Genomic DNA, 13940 nt, shown 5'->3' with positions numbered 1-13940 from the left:
GGTCTGAAGATAAGAAGCACTGCAGCTGGAAGAACTTCCCAAAGAAACCCTGCAAGAGCCTAATGAGCTCCCTGAGTAACCTGCGCCCCCTGTTGGCCACAGGTACTGCCACACTCTGCCCACTGACCTGCGCCCCCCCATTGGCATTTGTCTGATGGTGAAGGTGTTTCATGAGACTGGGGATGCAGTCAACAGGAACCAGGAGGGCCTGGCTGTGGAGATGACCCCCATGGAGGCGGACTTCACCTGGCAGAAGAAGAAGACCGGCCTGGAGATGGAGGTGCAGGAAGCCTTTCTACGCTTCATGGCCTCCATCCTGAGGGACTATCGCTCTTACCTCAAGCCCATCACCCAGGCCCCCTCAGAGAAGGCCACCGCCATAGAGTCCCTCTACGACCGGCAAGGTACTGGATGCCATCGTCGCTGTTCGAAGTACTTAGCAGTACTTACTGCTTGTAAATACTCCACAGACATAGAACATGCGGCGTTTTATGTTTATTCAAAAGGTGGTTTCATCCAAAGCGACGTACAAGTGAGTCAAATGCCGCATTACATGGATTCAGCTATCAAGGAATGATCTGAATAAAGCGTGACTAGGCTGAGCGGCACTGGAGACAGAGCTGTAGAGCATGCTTCAAGCAGTGCAAGAACCTAATAAGACAGCTATTCAAAATAAAAAGTCAAGCTGCAACTCGGAGAACATTCAGGGAACATAGAGTAACATAGCAAATGGTGAAGGACTGCAGTGACAAGGTGACATATTTACTGGAGTGACCTTTGCCCAATCTTCCCAAAGAGAATATTAAACCCTCCTTTCTGTTTCGGTTTGTGCTCGTGCTTGAAGGTGTCATACCGTCATCAGGCCGAATCTTCAAAGGTCGTTTCCCAAGTTAATATTTCATTGGGAAGATTAAAATGACATCACGGCGACCCCATCTGGGGAATCGGCAGGATGGACGACGTGATGAAGTTTCTCCTGGCAACGCTTGGAAAATAACAATCTGTATTGCTGTATCCAAAAAACAATAAACAAAGTGTGTTAATACAATGCGGGGCTTCCACACAGGATGTGAGTGATTGGCAGAGTGCTGGGAGACTTTACTCTTACAGAGGAAGGGAATCCAGCTGTGGAGCTTGTGAGCTTTTGTGGAACATTCTGTGTAAACAGGAGGCTTTGTGCTTCCCCGAGCTGAAACAAAACTGTTAAATAAACAGTTTGACTGATTGGTATTCCTTTAATATCATTTTTGTTTGGTAGTCTTTTTTTGAGGAATGTAATTAACACATTAAATTCTTCTTTTTCCATTTTCCCCAGCTGTAAATTGAGTGGATGCTTTGATAAATTTCCGGCCAGGCAGCTGTTCTATCATTGGAGTTGGGGGTAGGACAGGTTATTTGCAATGGGATTGAGTCCCTGTTCCTTTATCCCACACAGGGTTTCTGAAAAGCAGAGACCGCACTCAACAGAAGTTCTACTCCCAGCTGACCAAGACGCAGATCTTCATCCGCTTCATAGAGGAGCGCACCTTTGTCAGTGACAAGGACACCGGCCTGGCGTTTTTCGATGACTGCATTGAAAAGGTGACACACTGGGGCCCTGTTTCAAAGGCCACCTTCGCCTTACCCTGAGTTAAGGCCGTTTTTTGTTTTTTTTTTTACAGTAGGTTGCTGTTTTGTGTGTCTCTAAGCCGCTAAGCACTTTATCTGTTCCGATATGCTGATTTCATGTAATTGCATCTCTCTCCAGCTTTTCCCGTCTGATAAAGGATCTGAGAAGGGAGCAAAGGTACAGGCGATTTGGCTTTTCCACTTTTACCTCCTGTTTCAGTCAAGATGTGCATATTAATGCAAATGAGCTGCTAAACACGTCCACTCCTCATTTACCGACCTAATTCGGGCCCAACAACCAGATCGTTAAGCAAAATGGCCACTAAGTGAAAATTTACGGAAGCCTAGTTGTGACTCTGATGGTGCTTCACGCTACAAAGATCACTGGTCGCTGCCGTCTCATTCAGATAATGTACTTGTACAGTTTCACCACCGTTACACTCGCTCTTGCGTGTGTCATTTTCAGACATTATAAAGGTTGGTGGTAAGTCCATCGATTGGTCAGAAATTATTTTTATTCATGTTTGTGAATGGTCACACGAACCGAGGTATTCGGTAAATGAGGAGAGGGTGTGTCCCTTTGAATTTATACGCTACTAACTAGTTTCCCCAAACCCTCATAATAAAAAATCTGTCTCAAACAATTAAGAACTCCATCAGTACCCCAATCTATCCTGGCCCCACCCCCCTCACAATGACCCCGCCCCCTCACAATGACCCCGCCCCCTTACAATGACCCCGCCCCCTCACAATGACCCCGCCCCCTCACAATGGCCCCGCCCCTTTTTGCATGAAGGTGGACGCAGAGTGCTGGGAAGACACCCGACTCATCGAGCTGGACGAGTCTCAGAAGAGCGAGCACACGGTGTTCGTCATGCCCCCTGAAGCGCCCGCGGAGGATGGTGCGGACCCCACCACTTTTTACAGGTACCTTGGCAACTATGCTGCCTGGGATGGGGTTCGTAATGAACTTTCACAAAGTGAAATCCAGCCTCACTCATATTCCTGGCTGGCTTTTCTACCTGTTGTGGCAGTAACGGTCAAGGGTGACGCTATCGGTGATCCATTCAGCTCACACATTTAAAACCCCCCCCCCCCCCCCCACATTCAAATCTGTCGCTTTTTTAAGAAATGTATTCCTTTCACGAGCTGACGTCCATCTGCCCACTTCTGTCTGCTGGTTTGATCGTCCATCTGTCCATCTCCGAGGGACGTTTCGCTGTTCACTGAGATGGGGACTGTGAAACAGGGTTGGGTGGCACTCTGCCAGCTTTGCCAACGCGACCTAGCTGGAGGGAGGCCAGCCTGCCCCCCTCCAAACCGCAGCGGTTCGCATGGTATGCAAACGCTGTGCTCCTTCTGACTCCGGGGTATCAGTCTTCTGTTTTTGTCATAGGTGACAGGCGTGTTTTCCTTGGCAATGAAAAGAGTGTAACGGATCCCTTAGGAATCCTGCCTGCTAGGCCGGCAAGTTGCTGCAGTCCTCATTGCTGCCAGACTGAAGGCAAGGGCCTTCTGCTGCTGCTAGATTAATTAGCATTTAGCATTCTTTGTCTGCTCTGCAGACATTATTATTTAAACTAGCCATAACTACCAAGCTGCCTGGGGTTAAATGAAGATCTGACCTATAATCGGTAAATGGCTGATTCACTAATGGGGGGCATGGTGGCGCTCTGGCTGGCACTGTCGCCTCGTACCTACGGGACCAGGGTTTGAATCTCTGCCATGACTCTATGTGTGTGTAGCATCCCGTCTCTTCTTAATAGCAATGCCTAGTGTATTCTTGCACTATGCCACCTCCCTTGGTGTGTGGGATCATGCTCAATGTTGTATCCTGGTCTCTTGGTGAGGATTTTGTTCGCTTGGTTCATGTTCACCGTCCAAACCTGTGTACGTGACTGACCTATATGTCTCTATTTGTATAATTAAGTGACGGCCAAATGAAGCTTTTTGAACCATTTTCTGTATTTTCTGGCCCCGCTAGAGCCAGAACTAGTGCTCTTGGTTTACTTTGGGGCCTTTTTTGAACAGAGAGCTCCATCTAGTGGTTTCAGAAAATACTGCAAATGGTTCATAAAGCTTCCTTTGGCCATGACTAACAAAGGGCGGTAATATGGTTAAGGAGGCCTGCCTCTACATCCTTTTGTCTCTCCATTTACGCTTTCAGGCAGCTGCCCCCATCAGTTGTGTGAAATCTCTCCCACATGTTATTGTAGAAAAATACTACCAGTGAACCCAGGTGTAGCCTGTGGCAGAAGCACGTTATCGCTTTAGAAACAAGTACCATTGAGAACAACTGAAACGAAGGCATTGTATCAAGGCTGACCTTTCTCTATCCTCAGTAACAAGAACTTTACTCACCTGCGGCATGAGCTGTTCGACCGGCCAAAGGAACGACGGCCAGGACCGACAACGAGGGTGACTGAGTCCAGCCTGTCCAACAGCCCCGCCCTGCTGGCCAAGAGGACCAAGCAGGTGAAGCTGAGTCCCTGGTTATATGGTTTTGCAACAGGGATGGCACTAATGTCACTGTTGTACTCCTTCAAGGGTCTGGGGATGTTGGTTTGATTACTCATTTGCTGGCCTTTCTGAATATCGGTTCCTCGGGGTGGGGCACTTTGCAAAGGGGATTCAAGGCACGGACAGGATGCTGTTCCATTGTTCGCTGCGCAGCTGAGGACTGTGCTGCTGTCAGTGGGCCAGTGTTTTTACACCCCCATTGTTCCACGAAGGCAGGGCCATCGCCGGGGGGTGAGATCTATATCACACACGCGTCACATGCACTGCGAACTATGAGGCAGTAATAGAACCAGAAGTGCTGGGGCTTACATCTTAATCTGCCCCGTGTCGCGGGTTAACCACAGAATCTCACGTGCTTTGTAAGGGTCTGGTATTCTGTCTGCACTGTTCTTATTCTTAATAAAATAAAGAAATAAGAAAATTATGTATTTATTCTTTAAGTACACAGAGAGACTTCTATATAAAAGTGTAAAACAATTAATATCGGTGTAAACACATTAGCCTTGAGTGTGTGAAATGCTAGTAGTCTGTGGGTGCCTTATAACCTCTGCTCCGCGTCGCCCCCTACAGGAGATCAAGCTGGCCTATAAGACTGCCCGGCGGTACTGCTCGAATCCGCCGCTGTGGGCACGGTGCCTCTACAGCCACTGTTACAGCCTGTGGTTCATCTGCCTGCCCGCGGGGGTGTGTTCGGCGCAGTCCAAGTTGCACGCCATGCAGCAGGCTCACAGGGTGCTGCTGCGCATGCGGAGTGCCCGGGTCGAGGCCCTGGATGAGGCGAGTGGCTCGGCACCGGACGGGACAGCGAGGAAATGTTGGGTTTTGTCATGACTCTTCTTCATGTCATGAGCAGTGTAGCTCTGGTGTCGGTCCCATTGCGAAGTGTAGTGACTGTTTGTGGCCAGCAGGGGGTCCCTAAACTTTGGGGGGGCTCACACAATTGTGTGAATGGTGGTGAACACTGCCACTGGCCGGTTTGATTCTTAAAGGATAAATTAGTTAACAATAAACCTGATTCTTAGTCGTCTCAGGATGGCCTAGAGACAGCGCAGGACTAGTTCAACAGTGTGCTAATCCAGTATTAATGCCACCCCTCCCCAACAGGTATGCTATCGAGTGATGATGCAGCTCTGCGGGGTCTGGGGGCTGCCGGTGATGGCCGTCCGCGTGCTGATGGAAATGAAGAAGGCGGGGGTGCACCCCAACGCCATCACCTACGGCTACTACAACAAGGTCAGGCTCCGTGCCTGCATTAAATGCACACTAAAGATGAGCGATCCTCCCACCAAGAATTAACCAAGGTTAATGCAGTATGCTGCAGAGGGAATAGGGGCACCTGAGTCAGCACTGGCAGGCTTTTCTCTTTCTCAGGACCCTTTGGTCCACTGACGTTTAACACAGAAACCTTCACCTGCCCCTGATAGCATGTGATCAACAATCTTCTCTTTTTTTAAAAAATAAAATGATTTCTTAAATGAGTAATGAGAGCTTTTATCTACATGCATACATGTTAAAGTTTGTCTGGGATATATTAGATAGTAAGATAACATTCAGCACTTGTGGGGGATGTACTGGGTGCAGAAGAAATTCAGCATTCAGCAGAGGGGGACATATTTTATTTTTGGAGACAACCCCCGGTGCTAATTTGGTCACCTCAGTTTACCAAAAGAAAAAATTGTGATCAGAAAAAAAACATTAAACATTTTTGCTCTGTCATAGGAAACAAAATCACGGCAGGCTTTGCAGTTTTAATAATTGTTCCTTTTTAAGATTATTTAGCGTGTTAAAAAAAATAAAAAAAAGTTGACTGCCGCTGCGTTTGTATGAGCTTCAAAATCAAATCAAAATCATTTTCATGCTGTCAGACTCAAACTGAGTGAAGAGAAGGAAAGCAAACAAGGACTGGTCGCCATAAACATTTTTTTTCCACTTTCTGGAAATATTTTGGATTCCATAGATTCAAATATTGAACAAAAGATGCTGCTCTGTGTCTTTTGACACAATTCGACACCACCCACTTGTTTGGTTTGGTAGAAAATAAGTTATGTTTGGCTGTTGTTTATTTTGGGTGAATTTTCAACTGCTTTTTGACGATATAAATATTGATATACCTATTGCAAAAAATCACGGGCAATATTTGGAAATTTTCCAGTATTGTGCAGCCCTACTTTCTGGATACTGACATGCATCACTTCTTTCAAGATAGTCAGCATTATTTACTTCATATGGGTCATAATGATCTGCATTAATTCATAGGTGTGCGTACATATACTTACTATGTTTAATGTAGTGGTTGTGGTTCAACTGCTTTTAAACTAATATTTTACTTAAAATATCTTGCTTATTGGTTGGATCTTGGTTGATTATTACCCCAATGACGGTGGTTTTTGTCTATTTCTGGCACTGTCTCTTCGATCCCCGTTCCCACCATACCTGCAGGCCGTCCTGGAAAGCCCTTGGCCAAGCCGCAATCAGAGCGGACACTTCATGTGGACAAAAGTACGCAACGTGATCCGGGCCGTGGTGCAGTTCAAGCAGGCACATCACAGGGCAGCCCTTTCAGAGAAGACCCATCCCATTACCACAGGTAAACATAGTGGTTAAGTGACCTTGCAATCTGCCTCTCACTATGCAAAGTAAAATAAGCTAAGAGTTTTGAAATTGATCAGCTAGTGACACCTATTAGTCTAACAAAGGATTAATCAGAATATGACCTCACCATTCCAAGGTGCATTTTCTGTAATTAGAGAATATTTTCCTTTATTGGACGCTGCTGTAGGTGTGATCAGTGCTGACCTTGTCCAGTTAGTGATGGCCAGAGGCTCAGTGACAGGACAGGCAATGGCCTGGGGCCCCAAGCTGGGAGGGGGCTCCCAAGGACGGCCGATTACATAGCACATTGCCATGACAAATCTGCTTTATTTGTGTATTCTGTTTTTTACAAAAATGAAAATAAAGGTCTTGTGTTAATCAAATTCTCTTTGTTGATATTATTAATTTCCACTTTACAGTAAAATAAGGGTAATACATTTGACCATGCCTGGGGAGGGGGAGTTGGAGGACCCCGTGGAGATTTTTGCCTAGGGCCCCCTAGAGTCCCTAGAATTACCTGTGGTGATGGTCGTGGTTCACGACAGGAAGTGATGCGATCACTCTGTGCAGAAAAGAAGACGAGCAGGTCTGTGGGCAGCTGTGAAGACCGAATGAGCCGTGGTAGTGAGGACAGCTCCAGTGATGCCAATAGTGAGGACCACACTCTCTTCGCTCGCAACCTGGTGGTGGGTGATACCACAGACTACCACTGTTCCACAGGTAATGGGCCTGGGGATGATCTTCACAATATTCCTAATGAACCTCCATCATCATCCACACTGATTCTAAGTATGACCAACCTAACCCCTCAAACTAACACGCAGCAACCAACATAACCATTAGCCAAGCCACATGGTTGCAGCCCAACTCATGACAATCTGAATGCAGTGCCATGACCCAGTGTGCAGAACGCTGTCCTTCACCGCGCACAGGTCGGCCTCTCCACCCTGTCCTTCACCAGCATGGTCATGACCCATCCCTCCCCGCCTTTTGTCCGTCACCCACACCCACCCTTATGTTTGCGCAATAACTCTACACTGAAACTTCTGTGCAGGTGGACAGTTGGACCAGGGCTACGGGTCAAAGAATGAGCTCCACCAAGATCCACTTGACTGCCCAGACACAGCAGATCTCTTAATTAGCATGGAGCTGCCCAGCACGATCAAGCAACTAAACCGTGAGAAACCAGTAGAAGATTTATCAATATACAAGTAGCAGATTAATTAAGAAATTATGTTTGGGGCTTAAGTACTATGCAATATACTGTGCTATAATAGAGAATAGAGTACAAAAGAGAATAGATGAAGTATTGAGAGTAGTGACTGCCTAATGAAGGGTCATAAACCATTTTCTGACCCCACTAGATGGTGCTCTTGGCTTGTTTTGAGACATGCTTTGAGCCCTTTTTTGAACAGAGAGCACCATCTAGTGGTATCAGAAAATACAGCAAATGGTTTACGAAGCTTCATTTGGCCATCACTGATTGAGAGTGACTTCAGAGGCTTGGGACCTGTTCCTGGTGGACTTCAGATGCATGACCAGGTTGTATAACTGTTACAACCCTCCAGATGAAGACTCTGTGGGCTCGGTTGACAGCGCGGTGGTCTTCACTGAGCTCCCCAGCCCCACAGACCCACCTTCCCCGGGGCCCAGCATTGTGAAGCAATCCGTGGGAAGTTTTGATGTGACCGGTGAGCGAGACACTACTGGTGAGAGCTTCGGGGAACTCTCTCACTAATGGATGAAGCTAATCCCGATGCCGGCTCAGTAGTTTCAATTTAAGCCAAATTCCAGTCACGACTGGTGGAAGATGATTAGCATTGTTACCCTGGAGCATAAGGATTCAGTCTAAGAATGCATGTAGCTGTTGGTGTTCGATGATGATGATGATGAATATAGAAATGTATTTCAATCTATCAGTGTTATCAGTGTGCTCTTGTTGTTCCACATGTGGTCTGTAGGTATCCCTTCTGGCAAGTTGTTTGCCTTATCAGAGGATGGTGTGATGGAGGATGGGTCTGAGTCCAAGGAGGCGAAATTCCAGCAGCAGCCACAGCAGAAGGCCTTCCCCGAGCATAGCCACAGCTTCAGCACGGGCATTCAGCTAAAGAAGGACAGCCGAGAGATGAACATGGACCAGATAGGCGTCAACCTGGGTGCCGATGCCAAGATCCTGGCAGCTGGGCTCTTGGGGAGCAAGACGCCACCTGCTGGTGGATCCGACAAAGTTAGTGCTTCCTTTTCTACGGAAAGGAACAAGCTGCTGGAAGAGGAAAAGGGAACGGTCCCGGGAAGGGGGGGCTCAGATATTCCTCAAGGCCCAGTGGCAGAGACAAAGAAACTGAGAAAAAATGTGACCAAGGAATGGGATACAATGGGGAAGATGGCCTCTAGCAGAGGAGCAGAGTGGGAGGATGTTGAGGTGGGTGCAGACCCACTCTCCCTATTGGCATCTGCAAGTACTGATAACGCTATTGGCCAGAGTGAGAAGTCTCAAGCCATTCCACTGTTGGTGTCCCGCAACCTAGCAGACGAGATTGAGATGTACATGAACATGAGCAGCTCACTAGGGTCTAAGTCCTCCAGCATGGAGCTCCACAAAGGTGTGCCCAAGAACACAGAGGTGGACGCAATGCACGGGAAGGCGCCGGAGAGAAGGTCCAGTCTACCTGTTGGTCCGGAGAAGCCACCCAGAGCGGCCAGACAGGCTCTGAAGCACACCCAGACAGTCACCCGGTCAAAAGCGTTTGCTGTCCAGTCAAAGAGCTCCACAGTGGACCAGAACCAGAAACCTTCTTCATTGGCAGCACTGGTTCGATTACCTCAAAATGGCTCATTGGGCTTGGTTATCAACTCCATTTCTGGCATCAAGGTAGACCACCTGCTCTCCGGTCCTAAGATCGATGTCTTCAAGTCTGGAATGAAGCAGGCCGCCAATGTGGCCAGCAAGGTGTGGGGGGCAGTCTCCTCTGTCTACGCTTACTCGGATGATGAGGTGAGCTCCTTTCACATGCTGATGGAGGCTTTTTTGGATGCTTTTACTGGATTACTTTTGGGGGATTTAATTTAATTCCAGTAATTTTCATGGTTCCCTTCCCAAAATGGTTCATTAAAAATAGACTTCAAACTATTTTAGCAACCACTAATACCAAGATATTCAAAATCATTTGTTTTGCTGTTTTTATACTGAATATGATGTAATGAAACTTGAACAGTATGTTGCACGCTAGAAAAGTTTTAAATCAGTGTTTCCAAAGCTGGTCCTCAGAGGCCCCTAGACAGGCCATGTTTTTGCTGCCTCCCTGTTTGGAGCTGGGAGGGTCAGGCAGGGAGCTGGAAGGGGAGCAGAAATGTGGACTGTCTGGCTGGTAGCTGGGAGGGAGCAAAAACATGGACTGTCTGGGACTGCATTGGGAAACATTGCTTTAGACTTTACTGTACACCACAGACAGTTTCCTCTGTGTGTAAAACTGGGGGCTATTGTGTGTTGCTCATCTGCTAAACTGAAGTCTTAGTTGATTTAAGGCAATTGAGGATGTGTATTTATTCCAGGAGGAGCATGTAGCAGACAGGGACTGCTTCCCGGCGAAGCTGGAGGATCAGCTTCTTGATGGAGGTGGATATGATGGCACTGCCCTTGGTGTCGTCACACCGGGCCTGGTCTCCAACGGGCTGACACGGAGCTGCAGCAGCCTGGTCAGCAGCAGTAGCAGCGATGCTGGGAAGGCTCCAGCTCAAGCCAGTGAGGGTCTTGAGAACTTGACACAATGTGACTGCAATTTGTTTTTCCCTCATTTTCACTCCTGATTCTTCTGCTCTCTGCAGACATGACCCCGGGGAGGTTCGATAGGGGTCTGGAGGCTGAGCACAGCTCATCTCTTCACGCCAGCTCCTCCAGCATCTACCAGAACTGTGCCTTGGAGGTGAGAATGCTCCCCCCTGAAGTTTAATCACACTTGGCCTTCTTATGACCCGCTTCCCTTCCAAAAAAAAGGCAAAAGAGCCATTGCGTATGTAACCAGTCAAAGGTCACTATATATTGCATTGTGTCTATGCACCTGAATTGAGACGTTGTGCTGTAAAGAATCCTTGTAACGGCCAAATAAATCTTCATGAACCATTTCCTGTATTTTCTGACTCCACTAAATGGTGCTCTTGATGTACTTTGGGGCATAATTTGAACCCTTTTTTGAGCCTAGAGCACCATCTGGTGGTAAGGCCATCACTGGAGAATCCCATAATCCTCCGATTTGAGTTGTACAGTAAGTGCTGTAACCTCACAGGTCCTGATGTCGAGCTGCTCCCAGTGCCGCTCCTGTGAGGCTCTGGTCTACGACGAGGAGATCATGGCCGGCTGGACGGCCGATGACTCCAACCTCAATACCACCTGCCCTTTCTGCAAGAGTGTTTTCCTGCCCTTGCTCTACGTGGAGTTCCGTGATCTGCGGGGGGGCGGGTATGTGCACAGCCACCTGTGAGTGCATCCGCGTGTCCGGGGGTCTGCATTTGCTCACATCTGGTATGCTGTTCCTCCAGCTTCTTTATGAACCCCAGTACTTTGGGTGAGAGTATCCATAGCAACACTGCTCCAGCACCACCAGCGGCGGCACAGAAGAGTGGATCCACAGACCTGATGCACTTTCCCGGTTCTCCTGCAGAAGGTCCCAGAAAGGCCACAGAGGCTCGGGAAAACAAGCAAAAGAGGTGGGCACCTTTTTATCGCAGGAGAGTGTGGTGTGTGATTCAAACAGCAGGGGGTGCTATGTTGATGCAAGAGAGCCAGATACCAGCTTTCATAAATATTTAAGCAATGAATTTAAGAAATTCAATGACATTTATGCTGCAGATTGCTAAGGTAGTATGAGGTAATTTTATAGTTCATAATGGCAACCCATACAGCCCAGATCTGAACTGTATTAGAGTATTAGTGGCTGGATTTTAAGGTCACCAGTTCAAATCCCAGGGTCAGCAGTGTGATTTTGCTGTTGGACCCTTGTACAGGACCCTTAACCCCCAGTTGCTCTAGGGACTGGCTGATTCTGCTTTCTTCAAAAAAATTATTTTGCTTTGGATAAAAGCATCTGTTAAAATAAATAAGACGTAAAAATATTACAGAAACTTATTCTGGATTGTGTCCTTGAGATCTCAGCTTTGTCATAGTGCAATGTTACATAATGTTACATTTATGTTGCTTCCCCCAGTTCGGTGCTGGAACCGGTGCAATCCGACCCGCTGGGACTGATGGGCCGGCGGGCTGTGAGACATACCGGCGTGCTGACCCGCAGTAACAGTGTGGGTGGGCCTCTGCGGAGCCTGGAACTCGCCCAGCGGCCTTCCCATGGTGCCTCCACCTCCAGCCTGCCTAGCAGCCTCGAGGAAGCCTCGGTGAGCCCTGCAGCACACGTTGTATTTCATGGGTTTACCGCGGGCAAAAATGTGTGACTAGAATTCCTCATTCCAGAACTGGTCGAGAAATCACCACCATATGCTTAATACTTGAAATGACCAAAGCTTTCTATAAATAGGGGTGGCCAGTCTTATCCACAAAGGGCCGGTGTGTATGCAGGTTTTTGGGATAACCTTTAGGTCAGCTGTTCAAACCCAGGTGGGGGGACTCCTTCAGTTGCAGCGAAAACCTGCATATACAACGGCCCTTTCTGGATAAGATTGCCCACCCCTGCTAAAAAAACATACATATTATTAATGACAATTAAAATGAAAGTAAGATTGTTGACTTGCAGGACATTGGCTTGGCTGTGTGTTGTCACATTGTTGTACTGTCATGTGAGAATAGAAACCTCTGTCTTTCCAGGATTCCTTGGGGCAAAAGAGGCCCAATCCACAGCCTGTGTCTGTGCCCTACCTCAGTCCTCTGGTGCTGCGCAAGGAGCTGGAGTCCCTGCTGGAGAATGAAGGGGATCAGGTCATCTACACCCACACCTTCCTAAGTCAGCACCCCATCATCTTCTGGAACCTGGTGTGGTACTTCCGTCGGCTGGACCTCCCCAGCTACCTTCCAGGACTCATCCTAACCTCAGAGCACTGCAACAATGGGGTGCAGGTCTGTGATCTCTCTGCCCTCCAGCCCTGTCCTCAGCCTTGGCACACCCAGCTTCACTAGCTAATGAAGCTTCATGAAGCAATTGCTGTATTTTTTGACCCCACTAGATGGTGCTCTTGGCTTGCTTTGAGACATGCTTTGAGACATGCTTTGAGCCCTCTGTTTGAACAGCGAGCACCATCCAGCGGGGTCAGAAAATGCAGCGAGTGATTCATGCAGCTTCATTTGGCCATCGCTACTGGCCTCTTCATCCATGTGCCCTTTCTCAGTATAACCTTTGACCCTGCGCCTTTTGATCCTGAACTCCTGTTTTCTCTTTCCTTGTATTAGTTATTTAGTACGGCTTTGAATAAAGAAGAATTCAGCTGGTTTTAGCAATTTGAGTGTTGATAATTTATTTTTTTCTTGTCCTTTAGCTCCCGTTGACCTCCCTGTCCCAAGACAGCAAGCAGGTGTACGTTCAGCTGCTTTGGGACAATGTGAACCTACACCAGGAACCCAGGGAACCCCTCTACCAGCGCTGGCGAAGCCAGTGTGAGTGTTTTTGTAGTGATGGCAGCTTCGTGAACCATTTGCTGTATTTTCTGGCACCATTAGATGGTGCTCTTTAGTTTATTTTTGAGCATGATTTGAGCCTTTTTTTAAACAGAGTGCACCATCTAGTGGTGCCAGGAAATACAGCAAATGGTTCATGAAGCTTCATTTTGCCGTCACCGGTGTTCTGCTCCGTGTCATACGGTCACCCTTTTAGCTCTGCAGGCTCTCTGCCTACTGGTTGGCTGTCAATAGCTATGCTCTTCAAATGTCCAGTCTGACCCCGTTGCAGTTCCTTAAACCACCACTCGTCACTTGGAAAAGGTGTATTGAGAGAGCAGACTTCAGAAGAAATACGGCAGCCAATAAGCAGCATGTTTCTCACGGAGAAGATCTCACATACCTGTCAAGTGACAATGAAAGACATGGGGGGAGGGGGGAATATATAAAATAATCAAATCTGAATAATTACATATCGTATGCAAGCACCTATAAAAGAGCCCAAATGAAAACATGGTGACAGTTTTGTTTGGCTTTCCAGACACCGTGGTTTCAGTGCTCCTGAACCTCGTTGGTTTGTTTGTTTAACTGTCTTTTCTGCACTATGTGCTACTGCTACTTGGAA

The 13940-nt window shown here is 47.6% G+C and overlaps 1 protein-coding gene across 4 annotated transcripts in view; it reads left to right on the top strand.

Moving 5' to 3' along the window:
* Positions 1-13940, top strand: part of LOC111848725 (DENN domain-containing protein 4C-like) — a 37635-nt gene that overhangs the window by 20764 nt on the left and 2931 nt on the right. For 3 of the 4 annotated variants that reach the window (XM_023820941.2, XM_023820940.2, XM_023820938.1), the window contains 20 exons: positions 2-102; positions 189-404; positions 1436-1581; positions 1748-1786; positions 2405-2535; positions 3951-4083; positions 4699-4905; positions 5233-5361; positions 6568-6715; positions 7291-7440; positions 7775-7897; positions 8289-8429; positions 8682-9715; positions 10273-10462; positions 10546-10643; positions 11004-11176; positions 11257-11424; positions 11922-12105; positions 12533-12781; positions 13198-13315. In XM_023820941.2, coding sequence (XP_023676709.1) covers positions 2-102; positions 189-404; positions 1436-1581; positions 1748-1786; positions 2405-2535; positions 3951-4083; positions 4699-4905; positions 5233-5361; positions 6568-6715; positions 7291-7440; positions 7775-7897; positions 8289-8429; positions 8682-9715; positions 10273-10462; positions 10546-10643; positions 11004-11176; positions 11257-11424; positions 11922-12105; positions 12533-12781; positions 13198-13315 — 3878 coding nt within the window. The remainder of the gene's footprint in view (position 1; positions 103-188; positions 405-1435; positions 1582-1747; positions 1787-2404; positions 2536-3950; positions 4084-4698; positions 4906-5232; positions 5362-6567; positions 6716-7290; positions 7441-7774; positions 7898-8288; positions 8430-8681; positions 9716-10272; positions 10463-10545; positions 10644-11003; positions 11177-11256; positions 11425-11921; positions 12106-12532; positions 12782-13197; positions 13316-13940) is intronic. The other variant, XM_023820939.1, reaches the window with a different exon arrangement.

This window comes from Paramormyrops kingsleyae, chromosome 12, assembly GCF_048594095.1.
Source record: "Paramormyrops kingsleyae isolate MSU_618 chromosome 12, PKINGS_0.4, whole genome shotgun sequence".
NCBI lineage: Eukaryota > Metazoa > Chordata > Actinopteri > Osteoglossiformes > Mormyridae > Paramormyrops > Paramormyrops kingsleyae.
This window is presented reverse-complemented; position numbering and strand designations above follow the sequence as displayed.